Source organism: Ochotona princeps, chromosome 16 (assembly GCF_030435755.1).
Source record: "Ochotona princeps isolate mOchPri1 chromosome 16, mOchPri1.hap1, whole genome shotgun sequence".
Lineage (NCBI taxonomy): Eukaryota > Metazoa > Chordata > Mammalia > Lagomorpha > Ochotonidae > Ochotona > Ochotona princeps.
Window position 1 is genome coordinate 4,607,902 of NC_080847.1, and position 20,754 is coordinate 4,628,655.

General features: G+C 50.2%; 3 protein-coding genes across 3 annotated transcripts in view; 2 read left to right on the forward strand and 1 right to left on the reverse strand.

Annotated features, from left to right (window-relative positions):
• The window catches only part of BCO1 (beta-carotene oxygenase 1), a 29,427-nt gene extending 27,235 nt beyond the window's left edge, over positions 1 to 2,192 (reverse strand). The window contains exons 1-2 of the mRNA XM_058674172.1: positions 2,054 to 2,192; positions 100 to 228 (exon numbers count right to left, since the gene is read on the reverse strand). Coding sequence (XP_058530155.1) covers positions 100 to 228; positions 2,054 to 2,117 — 193 coding nt within the window. The 5' untranslated portion in view covers positions 2,118 to 2,192. The remainder of the gene's footprint in view (positions 1 to 99; positions 229 to 2,053) is intronic.
• Positions 1 to 20,754, forward strand: part of CMC2 (C-X9-C motif containing 2) — a 331,627-nt gene that overhangs the window by 166,969 nt on the left and 143,904 nt on the right. The window lies entirely within an intron of this gene.
• The window catches only part of LOC101525663 (polycystin-1-like protein 2), a 63,492-nt gene continuing 54,592 nt past the window's right edge, over positions 11,855 to 20,754 (forward strand). Inside the window, 5 exon segments of the mRNA XM_058674178.1 lie at positions 11,855 to 12,155; positions 14,950 to 15,114; positions 15,526 to 15,711; positions 17,565 to 17,675; positions 18,694 to 18,841. Coding sequence (XP_058530161.1) covers positions 11,855 to 12,155; positions 14,950 to 15,114; positions 15,526 to 15,711; positions 17,565 to 17,675; positions 18,694 to 18,841 — 911 coding nt within the window.

Consider the following 20,754-nt stretch of genomic DNA (forward strand, 5'->3'; position numbering starts at 1 on the left):
CTTCTGTAACAGTGAGAGAAGAAACCAGTGTCGTGGGAGCCCTGGAAGTGCATGGCTGTGGGCTCCAGTGGCCTCAGCAGACCCACCCTGCGCTCTCACCGTCTCTGATGGCAAAACTGTGCAGGAGGGCCAGGCCGTCGAACCAGTGGTTGTATCTGCTCTCCCCAACCGTGTGCATCCCAGGCCCGTTGCGTAGCAGTGTCCCTTGCAGCCACGGGGGAATCTGGCCTGTTGGGAGAAAGGTCAGATGCCAGAATGGGAAGAAAGTGTTGTGGATAGCACTGGGGCTGCAGAGCCCCAGTACCGCATGCTGCACCTGCCCCTCCATTCTGGATTGTTTTTACAAGATGCATGGAATGTCTGGCATTTCGCCAGTACTAAGGATACCAAGATGTGTAGTCATCATCTCATTAAAGAGAAGAAAACGAGCCCCCAGTGCATACTGTGACAGAAGCCACACTCCAGACCCAGCAAAGGAGCCAGAGAAAACAGAACCTCACTCGGGTGTGGGCTCACAGCCAGAAGATACTGCAACTTCCAGGGGAGCAGCTCTGGCTAAGCCTTGAAGGACAGAGGGTGCTTGTCTCACAACGACAGTCCAGAACCATGCCACCCAGTGTGGCAGCTGGCAGTTCCACGTGGTCACTGAGCACCTGCAATGTGGCTGCCAGGCCAGGCTGGGAAGAGCATTCAAGCACAGAGCACATTTCCAAGACTGAGTAGGAAAAACTAAAAGATCTCATGAGCAGTGTTTAATATCGATCATCTTCTGGATGCATGGTATTAACAGACACATGTGTGTGAATCATTTTGCCTGTTTCTTCCTCTGTGTTTGAATGTGTCTAGCAGAAAATTCTACTTCCTGCTAATGTAGACCCTGGAAGGCAGCAGTGGCCAACATCCACATGGGACACCTGGGTTGAGTTCTAGGCTCCTGGCTTTGGCCTGGGCCAACTGCAGGATACATCAGCAGATGGGAGCATCTCACCCCCTCTCTCCAATAGAACAGACTCTAAGCACACATGTGGCACACACTGTATTTCTGTTGGGACAGTGCTGCCCTGAGATGGGGCTGGAGCCACTACCAGGATGTCCCACCGAGTCTCCTCGGAACTCCTGTGCAGCCAGGACACAGGAGCTGCCAGGGAGACCCAGCAGCAGGCCACAAGGTCCGGGGCATCCCAGAGCGTAAGGGGCAGCTGTGTGGGCTCCCCTTTCTGAATTAAAGTGCAACGAGAACGTATGATGTTAGCTTTTAGAAACAAACATCTACACAGTACCCAATGCATCTGTCTTAAAACCTTAAAGGAAACAGACCAGGTAATACAAGCGCTAGAGATGGAAAAGTAGCTGTCTTCTGTGTTCTCGTCTGTACTTTCAAATTTCATCAATCACATCTCACACACACCTACGTGGAGCTAACAGAGGCAGTGCATTCCTTACCTTTGTAATTAGGAACTGACTGCTCCAAGTCCCTGAAAACCTCCATCTCCCCACTTTACAAGTGCACCCATGGCAGGCTTCTCCTCCTGAGAATCACGCAGTCTGTGTCTAAAATCAAACCCCCTGTGGGCCAGAGCAGACTCCTGAGCTATCCTCAGGATGGGGAGTGCCACTCAGGGGACCCGAGGACGCGAGACCCGAGAAAGAGGCCACCCAGAGGGCAGAAAGCAAAAGAAGTGGACTTGGGGCCATGCCACCGACTGGCAGGTGTTCACAGCTGGGGGTACCTGATGCATTGTGCAAGTGTGCACCTGCACGTCATTTGGACATCATCTTAGGGTGTCTACATGCGCACAAATACATCATACAGTCAAAGGGGTCGCCCTGCAGACAATTTCCTTGTCCACGAGGTCCCAGTTGTGACATGCACGATCCTCTCCTCCCATGAACAGGAACCACTGTCTCCTCCATGAATAGAGTTGTAGTGTGACAGTCTGGGCCATGCAACACTGACCCCATGTGTTGTTGCCTAGACTATTCCAAAATCCTTCACCTGAAGTGTCGCTTCTGAACACGGAGGAAGCGCCCGCTATCGACATCAAGTGCTCACCTGTGACCGTGGCCTTCACGGGCTCCAACTGTTCCTTCTTATTTCTGCCAAACAGGACATCCATTGTTGGCACGTGGAGTGACACCGGCAGCAGCCACAATCTCACTCTGCCTTCTCAGGAGCTGCCTCTTGCCCTGCTCTGCCCTTCACATCTGCAGCCCCCTGGTCCCTTGGCTTTCCCTGTCGGAACTGAGGAACTGAGGTCTCCGCACGGCCAGGAAAGCCACTCTGGCATTCTGTCTCAGACGGCTCAAAGGGCAATTTCTGGGACTCGGGTCCTGGCTAATCTATAATCCTCTGTGCTCTCAGCTTTCACTTTGGGCTCGGCCAAGCAAAGCTCGTTCCACTCATTTCTAAATGTGCCGTCTGCTTGGGCGTCTGTTTCAGGCACTGAAGATGCTCATGAGCAGAGAGAACCATGCAGGGAGCCGGGGTCCGGGGCGCCTGGAGCTCACACTCCTGTAAGGGCTGATGCAAGTGTTCGGGCACAGCATCTGCAAGGCCAGGGAATGGTTCATGTTTTGTTCCTAACAAAGTAGCTTGAGTCTGACTCCTAAATATCAGATTTCAAAAGAGAAAATGGATTCATTATTTTCTTTCTTCATTTTCCCCCAATTTCCTTGCTTCTTCTCTCCCTTATTTTTCTTTCTTTCTTTTGTAGCATGAGAGAGAGAGAGAGAGAGAGAGAGAGAGAGAGAGAGATTATCCATCCACTGATTCACTTTCCAGACAGTTGCAACAGCCAGCACTGAGCCAGGCTGAAGCCAGGAGCCAGGAACTTCTCCCGGATCTCTCAGGTGCGTGGAAGGAGCCCAAGCACTTATGGCCATCTGCTGCTGCTTTTCCAGGCACATTAGCAGGAAGCTGAATTTGCAGTCAAGTAACTGGAACAGGAACACGACACCAGCCCCTTTTGGTGAGAAGGAAACAGAAAACGTTGTGTATCCATTTGAAAAGCAGAGAGAAGTGTGGGCACTTGGTGCCACCTGGGACAATCACAACCCTTAGCAGACTGCGTCTGAGTGCTGGATTTCAGCTTCCTGTCAGGCTCCCCTTGGCCGGCAGGAGGTGACTCAGGCATCTGTGTTCCTGGCACCCGCACAGGAGGTTACTGAGTTCTAGGCTCCTGCCCGCGTCTGACCCAGCCCTCGCTGCTGCAGGCATTTGAGGAGTGAACCAGGTGATGAAAGATCTCTTTTTCTGCCTTTCTGATATATAAAAAATAAATACAGAGCAAGAACTAAAGCTTTTCTTAGGAACTATGAAGAGTAATGAAAAGCAAACTTTGGTCCAACTTGTTGCCCCATCAAGAGAGCAAAACAGTGGCTGCCTCTGATGAGAGGGCTCTCCGGGACTCCCAGGTGAGGTGAGCTCGTCACTGGAGACCCACATTTATGCTGCCCAGGGGGGTGAGGGCTGGTAAAGTCACACTGTGGGAAGACAGCAGCAGCTTTTCTCTTGTGGTGAAGCAGGGAAACGATGAGAAGGACGGCGGTCAGGTCCGGGCTGTGCCAACATTCCAGGAGCAGAGCTGCTTGGCCCCAAGCAGGCTTTGCACCCACCCACTCCCTGCACCTTTGAGTCACCTGCTGGGAGTCCCATTCCAGACCCACCAGCTCCAAAACTCAGATAATGGAGTTGGGCCATCTGTGTCTCCAGAAGATTCTACTGTGGGCAAGAAGCCTTGATACAGGGCAAAAAAAAAACCAAAAAAACAAAACAAAAAAAAAACCAAAAAAACCTCCATGTTTGGGTTGATTCCAGCTTCAACTTCCAACTTGTCCTTCCTCTGTGGCTGCCCTGCCTGCATTATCCTCTCTGAGCTTCCCCTTCCAAATCTATCAAGTGGGAACAGCAAAATCAGACTCTCCAGGCTACGGCAATGCAGGCGAAGGCACCTGGCTCCTGACGATCACCCATCCAAGGCACCTCCTCTCCTCCCATTTCTGTAGGGGGCACCTCCTTCTGACCCACCTTTCCTGGAAGCTTTCACTCCCACACCCCCGCCCTCAATTGCTTGTGAGTTTACCCGTTGTCTGGTGTAAGCATGTGTATTTTTACCAGGACTATTTATTCATGGCTGTGAAAGCTGTGTTGTTGTCAGGATTAAATAAGAAAGTCTGGCAAAAATAAGGGAAATAAAGAAAAAAGAAAGAAAGAGAGCGAGAGAAAGAAAGAGAGAGAGAGAGAGAGAGAGAAAGAAAGAAAGAAAGAAAGAAAGAAAGAAAGAAAGAAAGAAAGAAAGAAAGAAAGAAAGAAGCCAATACAAAATGAAAGAAAGAAAGAAGCCAATACAAAATGATTTTACCTGCAGTGGAAGAGAGAGCTCAGGGCTTAGAGATCAGAGACCTGGCTTTGGCCCCCAGCCTGAGTTAACAATTCTGACTCTCTTAACCATCTCAGTGGTGACACATGATCGGTGGAGAGTGGGATGAAGTGTCTGTCCCCAGTAGGAGCTGTCTCCTGGCCCGTGCTTCATCAATCTCTGAAAAATGATTCTCATGGGACCAGTTTCGTGGCACGTGGGTTAAGCTACTGCCTGTGATGCCAGCATCCCATATCAGAGCAAGTCCTGGCTGCTCCACTTCTGATCCAGCTTCCTGCTGCTATGCCTGGGAAGGCAGCAGTACATGGTTCCGGAGCCTGGGCCTTTGCCAGCCACACAGGAGACAGGGTGGAGTTCTTGGCTTCTGGCTTGAAGCTTGGCCCAGACCTGGATGCTGTACATCATTTGGGGGAATGAACCATTGAGCAGAAAATCTTCCTCTCTCTCCCTCCCTCTCTCCCCTCCCCCACTTTTCTGTTGTTCTTCCTTCAACATACAATAATCTTTTGAAATGAACCCACTGCTCACAGCAGCTTGGCCTGTGCTCCATGCCACTGTCAGCAGCAAGCGGCCCAAGGACTGGAACCTTTGCCAGCAACGAGGGAGACCTGCAAGAAGCTCACGGTTCTTGGCTTCAGCCTGGCCTAGTGCTGGCCATTGTGGCCATGTGGGAAATGAACCAGCAGCCGGAAGACCTCCCTCTGTGTCTCCCTTTCTGTGTAACTCTTTCTTTTTTTTTTTTTTTAAGATTTATTATTATTGGAAAGCCGTATATACAGAGAGGAGGAGAGACAGAGAGGAAGATCTTCCGTCCGATGATTCACTCCCCAAGTGAGCCGCAACAGGCCGGTGAGCGCCGATCCGATGCCGAGAACCAGGAACCTTTTCCGGGTCTCCCACGCGGGTGCAGGGTCCCAAAGCTTTGGGCAGTCCTCGACTGCTTTCCCAGGCCACAAGCAGGGAGCTGGATGGGAAGTGGAGCAGCCGGGATTAGAACCGGCGCCCATATGGGATCCCGGGGCGTTCAAGGCGAGGACTTTAGCCGCTAGGCCACACCGCCGGGCCCCCTGTGTAACTCTTTCAAACACATAAATAAACAAATCTAAACAAACAAAAACCCAGCTATGAATCTAAGAAGAGCTTAAAAAGGACTTTTTTATGCTAGGAGAGAAGAAAAAAAGAGAGGTGGCTGTTTGGCACAGTGGTTACGTCACCACTTGGGCCACGCTCATCCCATATGAGAGTGCCTGCTCGCAGTTCCAGGCATTCGGCTTCCAATCCAACTTCTCGCTGATGTACATCTGAGGGGAGGCAGCAGGTGTTGGCTCTAGACTTGCGTTCCTGTCATCATAGGGAATTCTCAGATGAGTTCTGGGCACCTGGCCCGGGCCTGGTTGCTGTGGGCATTTGGGGAGTGAACCAGTGGGTATGTCTCTCTGTCTTTCAAAGAAAATGAAAATGAATGCAGATTTAAAAAACCCAACAGCCTTATTTTGCAATTCTTTAAGTACCATTACCAAGTTATTGCCTAAGATAATATTTTCCTTTTGGAGATAATGTTATCCTATCTAAATTAGTTTGCAATTTTCCAATTAAGCTAGCTTCTAAACTGGTGCCTCTAATTAGCCTAGGTGATAAGGGGTTAAAGGGTGGGGACAGCAGATAAGGTTGAAATCTCTGCTAACAGGGTTCAAGGTGATGGGCAAAGTCTCCACGGCTGGTGAGGGAGGGCGACAGCCACCCCTGCTGAGTGAACAGGTCGGAGGCCAGACAGCCTCACCCACTGTGGTTCCTGGAGGGCGAGTGTCATGTGATTGCCGTCGCTGGATAAGGGCTCCCAGCTGCAACAAGGGTGTCTACCCAAGACAGCAAATGCGTGAGCATAGCACTGACGCCATGAGCTCAGAGGCTCCTGGGAGAGCTGTGAGGGCAGACACTGATTGCTTGTGCTGGGCTGGACAGTCTAGGCTACACTTAGCAAGTACAAGTGTCAAGGCTGAGAGCCAGGGCCTTCCTGGAAATCTTCTAACAGACTTCAAATTGCTACCACAGCCTTTACGGCCCAGTCGGTGATGCTTGAAAAAAACAAATTCCATTGGAAAAAACATCTTAGTAGTAATCCTGACATCTCTCCCTCCTAAACTGGTTTCTTGATTGGGCCAGCTTCCCAGCCTCAGTAGTGGTTATTTTATTATTATCATTTAAAATTTCCCATTTTTTAAAGATCTGTTTATTTTCATTGGAAAGACAGATCAAATTTGTGGAGAGAAGGAGCTATATAGAGAAAGATCTTCCATCCATTGGTTCACTCCTGAAATGGCCGCATTGGCCAGAGCTGAGCTGATCCAAAGCCAGAAACCAGGAGCTTCTTCCGGGTCTCCCATGTGGGCACAGGGTCCCAAGGCTTTGGGCCGTTCTCTACTGCTTTCCCAGGCCAAAAGCATGGAGCTGGATGGGAAGTGGAGCAGCTGGGACACAAACAGGTGCCTTTAGGGGATCCTGGCGCTTGCATGGTGAGGATTTAGCCACTGAGGCACCTGGGAGCAGCCTCCTGTGGACCTCTGGTCCTCTGGTCCCATGTCTTCCAGCCACCTTACCCCGCTGCTGCCTCCAGCTGACTTGGTTGAAACCCAACCCTGTGGTCGAGGTGTTTGGTCATTTCAGCAGTGTCTGGCAAAAGCAGACATTGAAAAATACCAGCTGAATGAATGAGCGAATGAACAGCAGGTGATCTGATTGTATTGTTGTATTAGTGTCCCAGGGCTGTCCTAAAAAAGTGTCCCGTGCTGGATGGTTTGAAACAACAGAAATGCACTCTCAGGAGTTCACATCCACTGTCAGCAGGAGCCCGGCAACAACTCCTGGAGGCTCTAGGGAAGGAGCTCCCAGCTGTTGCCTGCCATCCTTGCTAACCCCTGGCTCATACAAGAATCACCCCAATCACTCCCTCATCGTGTGACATCCTTCCTTCTGTGTCTCCGTGCCTCTCTTCTTATATAGACAGCACAAATGGGGGCACACCTCCTCTAGCAATCACCTCACCTTTACTTGACTGCACTAATAAAAACCCCATTTCCAAGTATGACCACAATCGGGGGCACCAAGGGTGGGGGCTTCAGTCCACCTCTCAGAGGGACACCATTCAACCCACCGTGGTCATTAGGCAAGGCCAGTTTAGAAATGGGGACGGAAAAAGATTCGTTTTTACAACCAAGTGCTTATGGCTTCTCTTGTGCTCTTACTCTCTTTGGAAAGCTTGCAGGAACCTTTAAATGATGCTGGACCAGAAGTAAACAGAACTGCTGTGGGGACACACAGGACACCAGAGGATCAACCCGTGAACGTTTCAGGAAGAGGTTCGCATCAGAGCTATGGATGAACAAATGTGAACACAGTATACAAGAATCAGAGAGAAAGCACTCCCTGGGGAGGAAACAGCATGTGAGAAGCACGGAGGTGTGACCAGGCCGGCAGGCCACTCAGCAGAGGACAGTAAGAATGTGAAGATGGAATTTAGCCTGCAGGCTTGTGTTCTCAGTATCCAATATCTTCAAGCACGTCCCACACAGGACATAAAGAAGCCTTTAACCGGGAGATAGCTTATCACGGGTGCACCTTACATACAGCTTTCTGATGGACACCACGAGGGTAACAGCCCTGTTCTGCCCAGCCCGTGAGTCAGTGTCCCGCACCAGGCTCTTCTATCAGACCAGGGTTCTGAGCAACTTCCAGGAGCAGGAGAGAGGCCACAGGTTCAGCCCCAGGCCCGGGAGTGGCCACCGAGCTGGCTAACACTGCGGAGACCTGCTACGAACACAAGGGCGACAGAGCTTGAGATGCTGCACCTCTCCCTACCCTGAGACTCCGAGTAAAACAACCCAAGTGTCCACGTGATGACAAATATGTCTAGCCATCTGACAGGATATTATTTGGCCACAAAAAATAAAACATACACTGTAACATGAGTGGACTTTGAAAACCATGGCTCAGGAAAGCAAGCCTGCTGCAAACAACAAAAACTCAACAATACTAGGATTATCATCAGCAACATCCAGGACAGATAAATCCATAGAGAGAGAAGACAGATCGATGGGCTGGGGTGTGAAGATGGGTACACACCTGGAAAACAGTGACCGTGCCAGAGGGAGCTAGCCAATCAAAACCCAATACTGCACGTCTGTGCTCTCTGGCCAATCTACCCGATACTTTTTTTTTTCAGTCCTTATTTGAAATACAACATTACAGGAGAGAAGAGAGAAAATAGAGATCTTCCACCTGTTGGTTCATTCCCTAAATGGCTGAAACGACTGTGCCTGAGCCAAGGCCAGGTCAAAGCCAGGAGCCCGGAGCCCGGAGCCCCATCTACGTCTCCCACGTGGGTGCAGGGGCACAAGCATTTGGGCCATCTTCTTCTGCTTCTGCCAGGTACATTAGCAGGGCGCTGGATAGGAAGTGGAGCAGCTGAGACTTGAATCAGCGCTCACATGGAATATAGCATTGCAGGCAGTGGCTTAACCCACTGTGCCACAATGCCCATCCATTATCTCATACTTTTTCTTACCTGATATTTAAAAGAATATTTTGATTTAGCAGTGCGGTAGACTTAGAAAAGAAGAGACAGAGAGAAAGCTCTTCCATTAACTGATTCACTCCCCAAATGGCTGCAATGGCCAGAGCTGACCTGACCTGAAGCCAGGAGCCAGTAAATTCTTCCAGGTCCCTCTCGCAGGCACAGGTTCTCAAGACTTTGGGCCATCCTGCTCTGCTTCCCCAGGCCACAGGCAGATTGCTGGATGGGAAGTGAAACATCCGGGATAGAAACTGGAGGCCACAGGGAATCCTAGTGCTTACAGGTAGAGGATTAGCCAGTTGAACCAAACCAACATGTTTTATCAACACCCAGCACAACACATGGGATCCAACCTCAAGAAGATGCTAACTTTTTTTTTTCTTTACAAAACTTTCAAATTTTTATTTGAAATACAAAGAGACAGAGAAAGAAATCTTGTTTCTGCTAGTTCACTTCCCAAGTGCCTGCAGCAGCCAGGGCAGGAGTGGGTGAGAGTCAGGAGCTCAGGACTCAGCATAGGTCCCCCATTGGGGTGACATGGATGCAAGCACTTGAGGCGCCACCTGCTGCCTCCTAGGGTGTGTTAGCAGGAAGCTGGAGTCAGAAGCAGAACACGTACTGAGACCAGGGACTTGGACATGGGATGCGGGTGTCCCTAGAGGTCACAACCACTATCCCAAACACCTGCCCACATGCCAACTTCTCAATCACCATGTCATCAGCTCTGGGACTCAACAATACAAGACACATTCAGTGTCTGCACTAACCCAGTTGAAACGAGCCACAGAGCTATCTTTCTTTTTAACGGGAACACTAGTGCAGAAAGTAAAAGGATTTTCTCCTCACCATTAAAGTAACAGACTAAAATCTAATTAATTTTAGAATATGTCATGGACAACATTTTCAAGCTGGCAAAGATGTAAGGTGGGCACATGTTTGTTTTCTAAAACCCTTTGACTTCAGTCCATGAGCTCTTAGTAACGGCCCCGCAGGAAGCAAAGCAAGCTCTGACTCCGGATGACCCGGATGGAGCCTGCAGACATGGCGCTGACTGTAGGAGGGCATGTGCATTACACGAAAGGGTCAGGAGAGGTTAATTCCTGAAACACAGTGCACAAACGGTTGTGAGGGAAGGGAAGCCCTTCACAGGTGCAGGAGAGGTTAATTCCGGAAACACAGTGCACAAACGGTTGTGAGGGTAGGGAAGCCCTTCACAGGTACACTGTGATCAGAACCTTGTAGAAGCCAAGTGGTGATGACTGCAGAACCGTGAAAACATACTAAAAGCTACTAGACACTTTGCAACACTGACTTCCACGATAGTAAGTCATAATCTCAATCAAGCTATTATTTACCAAAAAGAAGGAACCCAGGAGGACAGAGGCCTGTTACACAGAACAGGTTCTGCAACCTTTACCGAAAAGTGGCATTTGAGTCTCACTGGACATGGAGGGGGTCTGGAAGAGCCAGACAGGGTGATGTTCTCCACAGAGCAGACACCCAGACAAGGGCAAGAGGTGATGAAAAGTTACAGCTCGGGGTGGCTGGCGCCAGGAGGAGCTGAGACAATGAGGGAACCATGGGATCTTTCTCAAAGGATTTTATGAATTGCTGAGCAGATAATGGATTCACATGATACAAAAGAGGAGAATTGCACAAGCGAATCCAACCAAACCCAAGTGCCCTCCTTCCTCCGTGTCCCAGTTACCTTGTGCCCCTCCCAACCCCTCGTGCCAGGTTCCTGGAGGCTCTTGATGGGTTAGATTGGACACACACAAAGAAACATTTGTATGTGTTTTATGCAGATGGGACAGACTGTACGTTTAACAACAGCAAAAATCTCAGCAATCTTTCCAAGTCTGTAGAGGAACAATCTGTTGGTTTCTGAATGAGCAGGTGGGTTGCACACATACTGCTAACTAGATTCCTATCAGTGGATACAGGGGTTGTTTCTAATGTTTCCCTATCATGAAATTCTGTCAGTGGATACTCTGAGCTATAGAACATTCCATACAAGTATGAATATATCTGCCAGTGACTTGTCTACACTGTATTGCTTTGTATTTTCAAGATTTTTACAAATGTCATACTGTCCACATGAGAGGTTGTACCATTTTATACTGTCACCTGCAGGGGGTAAGACAGACTGTTTCCCAAATTTGGGAGGTGCATTTGTAAGTGCTGTTGGGAGCTAAATCACATAGAATCTGAACTGGAACCACAGACCAGAAAAACCCAGGGGTTTAGGGAGTGGATAAAGATGAGCAGGTTTGAATTTTGAGTGAAGTTTCTTTGATGATGACATCACATCAATTTTATAGGGAAGTTTTGTTTTCCAGCAGACACGAAGAACAATGTGCTGCATCAATGAGGGGACCAGATGTCCACGAGGATCCCAGCCAGGCTGGGGACGGAGTGTTTATCACCGGGCCATGGCTGCCAACTCCATTGTGTGGGATTGGATATGCATGGAGCTCAGTCTCTAACTTTCCTGCCCATGTTGGTCTTATCACACCCTTCCCAGGTGCTGGTGACTTCTCATGAAACATTTCAGCCTCAGGGTAATGACATAAAATTAATAAGGACTTTTAATCAGCCTCCAACAGTTGACCAGAAGACAAGCAGATGGGTGATATGGCAACTTTATCTCTTCCGGGAAGACCAAGTCGTGAATTAATTGGTTTTGGAACTGGCAGTGAACAAAGAGCTTGATGAAGCAAATATACAGACAATTCTCCCTGAGCCTTCCGCCTCTTCGACAAAAGGGGGTTGCCGTCACTTCCTGCATAGAGAGAATGGAAGATGGATGGATGGATGGATGATGGACGGACGGACGGATGTGAGGGCACCAGCTACATAGGTGCCGAGAGCAAGCTCCCTCCAGAAGCTCAGCTGTGCTTCAGGGATGAACGCAGTGAGGTTTGTACTCTTGGGGCTCTCCCTGAGGCTTGGGGCCACCATTGCTAAGCCAGAAAAGGCCAGTTTTTGCTCTAAGAGCCAGGTGGCCTTCAGGGATGCTTGCTATGAATTTGTGCCAATTGGACACACCTTTCACGATGCCCAGAGCTGGTGTGAGGGACAGGGCGGCCATCTGGCCTTCATTCGCGATGAAGCCACCCAGCAGTTTCTGCAGAAGCACATCTCCCAGGAGAGGGAATGGTGGATCGGACTCACAGGGAGCTCGGGACAGAACGATACCTCGGGAGGTAGGTGCTGGGACACGGTGCAGGGCTTATGGAAGCTCATGGCTGGAGTTTGTACCCAGAGCTCTGCAGAACAAATTCATATATCTCAAGCTTTACAGCAATGATGCCTTCTGCTTTTTTTTTTTAAGATTTAGTTATTTTTATTCGAAAGCCAGATATACAGAAAGGAGAGACAAAGAAAGATCTTCTATCTGCTGGTTTACTCTTCAAGCAACTGTAATGGCTGAAGGTGAGCTGATCCAAAGCCAAGCACCAGGAGTTTGCTCCAGGTCTCCCACATGGGTGCAGAGTCCCAAGGCTTTGGGCTATCCTCTACTGCTTTCCCAAGGCCACAAGCAGGGAACTGGATCGTAGGAGAAGCAGCAGGGACACAAACAGGTGCCTATATGGGATCCTGGCTGTTGCAAGCTGAAACTTTAGCCACCAGGCTATCATGCTGGGCCCCTCTGCTTTGTTTTGTGAATCAAACAAAATTGCTCCTGTACAGTCCCCCAGCATATAACCTGGTACACAGCTGGCACTTGAGAAATGTCCATTGCTTTGCCTGTACTCAATAGCAATACCAGCTGGGGTTTCTTTGATTCTTGTTGGAATAGGGCCAAGTGCCATCCTGAGTGTCTCTTGGCCGTTATCACGTTCATCCTTACAATAACCAGCAAGAAAACGGAATCTCACCAGATTGTAACTAAAACTGCGATAAAGCCTGTCCCATCTCTAGGGGACAGCCATAGCCCCAGGCAGTTTTGTTCCACTGGTACCCGAATACACTGGAGAACAGACAACATTTGTATTTCACTCAACTCCAAGCTCATAAGGTAGGGCTTATTTTATGGATGAAAAAAAGGCTTGCTCAGGATGACATGACTGAGCAAGTGCAGTGAGCTTTCACAGCCACAGAGGACAACGTCCGAGACTGGCACCTGCTACACCACAAAGGCTGCCACGGGTTCTCACTGTCTCCTTAGGAGCTATCTGTAACTAGACGCGCATGGAGCCTCCCAGGAATCTACTAAATGGGGATGTCTTAATTCACAAGCAATCAGGGAAGTGCAACCAAGGCAATTCACAGCAAAGGGAGTTTGACTTCTTACGATGTCTCTTCAAGCACTGCTTGTTGTATGGTTTCCTGGCTTGTTACAACAGCAACTTGAAAATTTCAGCATATTGAACATCTGCCTGTGTGAGGCCAAAGGAGTCTGGTCTATCAAAATCTCCCCACGGGTGCTGCACAGCTGTCACAGAAAATGAGACAGATCTAACCAGACTGATATGCAGCAAGCTCTGCTATTTAATGGTTTGTAGGAAGCAAAGACCAGAACAGGATTTAATACCACAGCCTTTGTGACAATTGGCTTCAGACATTCATAAATTATGATGTATGTGGTGGAGCAGGAGTGGGGAGGGACAGGGGCAGAGATGTTGTGATACAGCAGGTGAAGTGGGCCTTTAAGATGCTCATGCCCATATCAGAATGCTGATTTAAATCCCAGCTACTTCACTTCTAATCCAGCTCCATGCTAATGCATTCTGGGAGGTAGCAAAAGATGGCCCAAGTGCTCAGACACCTGCCACCCATCTGGGAGACCCAGATGGAGTTCTTGGCTCCTGGCTTTGGCCTGGCCCAGCCCTGGCTGCCGTGGGCATTTGGGGTGCGTGAAGCAACAGACAGAAAGATTTCTTTCAAGTTCTCTCTCAGGTTTTCAAGTCCATGAAAACAAACAGATGAAAAGCATGTTTTAAAATGCTGGTATGCACTTAAAAGCCAGCCTGGAACAAGGGACAAGAAATACAACACCAAGAGGAGTGGCTCATAGCTGGGGGAAGTTCGGAAGAGGCTTTCACTCTATCCCTTTGTGTCATCTGAATTAAAAAAAAAACACATAGGTTTCTTTAAAAAGTCAAGCAATATTTTCAATCTTCATTGCAAAATGTTATGTCAGGTGTTTTCTTTCTAGTATCTCTGAAATGCTACACACAGGTGCACACTCACACACAGAGGTACACACACAGGTGCACACTCACACACAGAGGTACACACACAGGTGCACACTCACACACAGAGGTGTACGCTCACACACACAGATGCACACTCACACAGAGGTACACACAGGTGCACACTCACAGAGGTGTACGCTCACACACACAGGTGCACACTCACACACAGAGGTGTACACTCACACACACAGGTGCACACTCACACACAGAGGTGTACGCTCACACACACAGGTGCACACTCACACACAGAGGTACACACACAGGTGCACACTCACAGAGGTGTACGCTCACACACACAGATGCACACTCACACACAGAGGTACACACACACGGGTGCACACTCACACACACATGCATACTCATGTCCTCTCTCTACCTCTTCTCAAGTTACATCTGGGATTTCAGAGTCCTGAAGGGACCTGGAGTGAGGGGCAGGGCTTGTGTCTCAGCCCCCCACTGGCCCCAAGTGTTCGATAAGAAACCCTCTTCCTGGGAAAAGCCTTCCAGCAGCCCGTGAGTCACTCTGAAATCTTAGATTACAGGTGGAGCCAGCTGCAAGCATTGTTTCTTTGATGCAGTCACCCTTTAAGGGCTTGGCAGGTAAGAGTGATGGCCTTTCCAGTGGGGCATCTGAAGACCCCAGTGGGGAAAGGCTCCTCTGTGGGCACGGGAAAGAGAGGGCTTCGGCTCCTCCACACCGACAAAGCACCTGCTGCACATCAGCAGCTGAGTGCAGCACAGCCCCGATCTGGAGAAGGGGCTGAGAGGGGCCATGTCCCGGCTTGTGTTCCCACCCCAGGCCCAGGGACCTGGTTGGACACCTCAAATGTGAGTTACAGCAACTGGCGCAGAGGGCAGGTGGCCCCTGGCCCCAACACCTGTGGCTACATCAGGAGAGGTTCTGATTCCCAGTGGGCCACCTCGGTGGACTGCACACAGGCCTTCGCCTTCATCTGCGAGTTCGGTGAGCCGACCCGTACTGGGGCCTGCATCTCCCTCCCCAGCCTTGCCTCTCACCTCCCCCTACTTCCCTCCCTCTCTCCCCATTTCTCCTGTCTACCTCCTCTCCGTGCTTCTCCCCCCGCCCCATCTGTCTCCACCTGTCGGAATCTTCCTCCTGAATGCCTGCCTGTGTTTTGCCCATATCCCTCTGTCTGGGACTCCCACTGCCTCTTTCGTTCTCTCTCCATCTCCAGCCGCGTCCCTCCCTTACCATGTGACATGTTGTGTCTCTGGCTCCCTCTCCCACTTCCATACACACTCTCCTGTCAGGTTCTCAGCCTTGACTCCCTGTGGCCACTCTGCTTCCCACCAATCAGGTACCTGCCCAGCCATACCTGTGAGTCTCCTAAGGGTTGCTTTCCCTTGTCCCCAGGGGTCGGCTGGCGCCTGGCCTGCAGGGGCCTCAACGCCACCCTGCACTGTGGCTCAGGGTATGTTATCCAGCTCCAGGATGCCATCTACGGCCGCCAGACACCCCACTACTGTGTCCAGGGCACTGGGCAGCCCTCGCACTTGGAGGAGGAATGCACCTGGGTCAACGTTAAGGATGAAGTGGCAGGTGGGGTCCCCGTGTACCACGTCTCTGTCTGGGGTGAGAGGGTAGTTGTTACAATGCTGGGCTCACAGAAGGTTCTGGAAGCCCCTAACCATCTTCATATCTGACTGTCCTCCAGCATATAAGGAAACTGGCCAGGTTCTACCCACAGTACTACTAAGGAATACAGGGGGCAGGGCCCACCACGCCACAACATCAAATCATCCTGGGCTCAGGGCCTTCTGCTTCCTTGCCCTGCTTGGATGTAGAAAACATTGTTTTTTGTTTTTTTTCAAAAACAGTTTTTAAAAAACATGAAATATTTCAAACATAGAGACAGTGGTAAAATCACTACAACAAGCTCCCACAGAGCCACTGCTTAGCTTGGTCCAATCTTCATGGTATGTCGCATTTGCTTAAAGATCTCTCATTCTAAAAAACAAGCCTCCCCCCGACCCCTGACAGCTCTCTGGGTCACATGCTTGGCTCTGCTGCTGCTCCGGCCCCGCGTGCAGCCCTGAGCATGGTGCAGGGTGGTCTCACAGGGTTTGCACGTGGGTGACACTGGTCAGGCACACGGCTCAACCGCAGCATGCCTTCCTTCCTCCCCGTTGGGCTGTTGGTGGGTGTGTTTTGTGTCATACACTGCTTCTGAGACACGTGATTCATTCACCTTGACACACACTGTTCTAGCTCATCTGTCACGGGCTCCTCTCTGGCTGGAGGATGAATGGTTGTTCCTTAATCCTCACTGCCTGAACGATACTGGGGCAAGACAGAGTTGCTGCTAGCTCCTGCTCACAGAGGAAGACTTTCTCTAGGACTTTGCTGCTCTAAATCAGACCAGATCTGCCCCCACCTGTGAACGCTCTTTTGGCAGGGATGGGTTATTGTTATGGAGCACAGAGCAGGAGCACACAATTGAGAAACAATGCAGTTTCATGCAGGGGACTGGTTTCCTAAGTCCCGGAAGGGCTGAGGAATCCAATCAGGGTACAGCTGCCACCCTGAGAGTGGCAGCGAGAGAGTCTTCAGTGCATCCCCAAGCACTGGGCAAACAGCCCAAAAAACCAGCAGCCAGGGCCTACCTGCAGTGCTAGAACCACAGCAGAGGTGGCTCTGCGAGACACAGGACCAAGGAGGAAGAGCCTGCCCGGGGGAAGCGGCAGCTGCAGAGGAGCTGCCGTGGGCAACTCTGGCTTCCAGACCCACGTCCCCCGAGCTCTCTGGACCCCCAGTACCCATACTAACACAGCACAAGGCCATCTTCACGTGGCGCAGCAACTGCTAGCCGATTAGCTTTACAACAGGGAGAGTATCTGGGATGCTCTCTCTGGACCCAACCTAAACAACGATCTCCTCACCGCTTTCTCTGGCTGCAAGTAGAAGCGATGTGGGAAGTGGAGTCAGAGAGTCCAAGTGTGGGACAGGTTCCACGTGCTGTGGCTGGTTCTGAGGCCTGGGAGCTGAGGGCTCCATTCAGCCAGAGCCTCCAGGACAGAGGGCAGAGTTGGGCCCAGGTCACCGAGCAGGTGCTGCCTTCCCAGTGGTTCTCACAGGGAGGGTTGCTGGGAGCTTGTGGGAGACAGACTCTCAGCTGTTCTAAATGCCTCCTCATGGGTCTCACCAGGATGCGCGGGGTGCCCCAGGTCTTCACAAGTGCTCCAGGGGAGCTGGTGTGTGCTGGGGTTTGAGAGCGAAGCACTAGGGCCTGAGCTGCTTCAGGGCAGAAGTCTCACATCCCAAGCCCTGGCTTCAGTGGACACCAGCAGACACGTGCTGGGTGGACAGTGGGAACGAGGGCGAGGACTCCTCTCTGGGTAGCTGTGTTGAATGTGTCCTCTTTTGTCCCTGCTTCTGCTGGCATGTTTCCCCAGGCCAGTGCCAGGGGCTGCAAGCGTGCCAGGTGGCAGCAGATGGGAGCTACTTTGGAGACAAGTGCCCAACTCAAGGCAGCTACCTGTGGGTGCAGTACCAGTGCCAGGAAGGTGAGTCCCCGGCTTGCTCGGGTGTTGGAGTTGTCCTGTTGCTTCTGGGGTATGTCAGCCTTCCCCGGGACCAGGGGTGGCAGCCTCCCACCTGCCCCATCTGTTGTGTGCTGGGGCTCCCTGCAGCCTGGCCTCGCTGCCGGGTCAAGCGTTTGAAGTTCCTACCGCAGAGGTTTAGCCAGAGCACACAAAGGGAATATTTTTAACTGCAGAACCCTTCAAATTACATTTCATGGGGGTAACCCAATCCACATAACAGCAACAGCTAGCTCACTTGACTGAAACACAAGACCTCTCTCTCCAGGACACACAGGGACTTTTAAGTACCCCAAGTACTTGTATAGGACGTGGGCACAGCAGCAGGAAGCTGGATCCAAAGTGAAACAGCCGAGATTCAAATGGGGCCATATGGGATGCTGGCAACACAGGAGGTGCCTTAACCTGCTCCACCACAATGCCAGCCCTACACTTCAAACTGATGCTCTCACTTTAAATCCCTAAAAAATGTAGATTATGAAAAGTCCCTTCCTCCAGTTCTACAATTCTATTATCCAGAAGGAAATACTATGAATTTAGAATGAGTTCTTCCCCGATTTTTGGAAATGTTCACATAGACAGGACCCTGTGTGAATATTTTTATTTACAAAATAACATCAAACAAGAGAGCCTACATCTGAACTTCCTTGTCCCTTATGAATTTATCCTGCACATCTTTCCAAGACGCTGTCTTACACCTCAACATATGCCCTGTTAAAAATCATCCCCAAATCGATTTAACCAGTTCCCTCAGGAGGCTTCTGGTCATTCCACACCTTTAAGACTCTCCAAATCCTGAACCATGGACATCATGTGTTAACTGTGAATGAAAAATGAAATTCAAAGGACTTTCAAAAGCCAAAATAAAGTTTAAAAAGCATAAAAACAATGGCCCAGGAGATGGACAGCAGAGTATGGATTTTTCACAGAAAGCGCTGTTTTCCTTCTCTAGGCATACAACTATTTGTGTTTTGGTCCACAGGCCTGCAGCTGGCAGTGTCCAGGGACAACGTCATCTTTGACAACGTCACCATCTCCCTGACGTGGCTCCTCACGCCCTATGTGGGAAACCTGTCCTGTGTCATCAGCATGGGTGACGGCCACACTTTGGATCCCTACGACCCCCCCAGGTGAGAGGACTCTCCGAGGCCGAAACAGATAATAGCTGTGCTTGCCAATTAGCAAGACACCCCAAAGTAAACTGGGTGATTCATGTAACAGATCTAGCTCTTCACAGTTCTTTGGGGAGCAGAGTGGCCTCCCTCCCCTGGGGCTGGCTGGCCTAGGAAGGTTCAAGGACTTGGCTGGCTGGGAGCTGGGGACATCATGCCACTCAACACCCAACAGGCTAGCCTAGACTCGTTCCCATGGCGACAGAAGGGTTTCCAGCACAAGAGTGAGGCCCACACACAAGTGTTGATCCCATATCTTTCTGCATCCTGTTTTCTAATCCTTGTCTACAACCAAAGGCAAGAGGTACAGGAGACTCCACCTGTAGATAGAGGCAGCCTGGAGCCCCGAGGCCCAAGAACGCAGCCAGAAGGAGCGAACCTGCTGGTTTTGCAAATACTCCATACACAGTCTGTCTCCTTACCGAGACCCTAAGGAGAATCAGAGACAAAAGCGGGGTCCCCTTGACTTGGCTCTGATGTAACCACAGCTCAGGGGGGCTGCTCCCTACCGAGGCAAGAATGAGGCAAAGGTGGCACTCATCAGGTGTGGGGGATTTTTTGTTGGTGAGAATAAAAACGTGAGTGGTGAGATTCGTATCTGTGCTACTAGGCAGTATGCACACGCAAGTTCCCTGAGCCAACAGGACCCCGAGAGGTTGGGCTCCCACAAGGAGGCCAGAGCCTGGGCCTCTGGTCCCCAGGGCTGCTGGCAGGACAGGAATCCCTGGAGTAGCCCTGGCTTGTCTGCTTCTCTTACACCTGTCACACCTGGAGTGAGAATGGCCTTGACTGCTTCCTACAGTCAACAGAGAAAGGATGAGGGAGGGAGGGACAGCTGAGTGACCCAGACAGGCCCAGCATTGCTGCACAGGTTCTCACTGTCTCCATTTTGAAAAGGAAACAATGGAGGCAAAGAAGCACCATCTTGTAGCCCCAACATACCTCACACAACTTCAAGTTGGCATCAATCAAAACTAGGTGTGTCCAGCCTTGCCTTAGTGACATCAGGACTTTCCAATGGCCTACGCTGGAGACAAATGGAAGCCAATGCTAACATTTACCCATTCTGGATTGAATCACTGCCTGGAATCCTCTCTGTGGTTAATCTCTAGGGAAACAAGAGGCAAAGCCTTGCAGTTTGAAAGTTTCTGGCATGTACCTTAAGCAAAATCTACTATTGGTTTTATTTCCCTGTTTCAGAGAAACCTCCCCAGTTACCTTACCCAAATCACTCAATTTTATTTAATGAGGAGATATGATTCGGTATGCTTTCATTGTGAAGAAATGTTAAACACATAAAGGATAAGTGCATTCACCCTTATTGGACAGAACTCAATGCATCATGTAATGCATTATCACAGTTTCCATAAACATGCACTATTTTTGCATATCTGTTAATTCCTTACAAAAAAAAGGCCTTGTTGAACCTTGAAAGGTCTGCCTGACTTGTCTAGTATGGTGTGTCTGACAACAGGAGCCGTTTCTGATGCTTCCCTCCTAATCCCAGCAGTCTCAGCACTCAATTTGCAATACTGCAAACAGCATGGGTTATTTTTGCATATCTCTTCATTAGCCTAAGAGGTAGGGTTTTTTAGAATAGGATCCTCCACGTCTGTAATAGATAAATATCAGAAGCTGATGGGAAGCTCCTTCTCACCTTGCATCCACCAGGCCTTGTTGAGAGGTGAGCTGGTTTGTCTGGCAAACTTTCCTATAGGATGGTTTGCATAGAGTAGAGCTTGTCCAAAGTCAGTGTTGGGTGACTTAGCGCCCTCTCCTGGTAGATCTGGGAACTGGTGTCTCTGTTGCATCATTCAAAGCTGCTTCTGCCGTCCTGGGGGCCAGGCTTGCTGGACACCTGCGCTTTCACC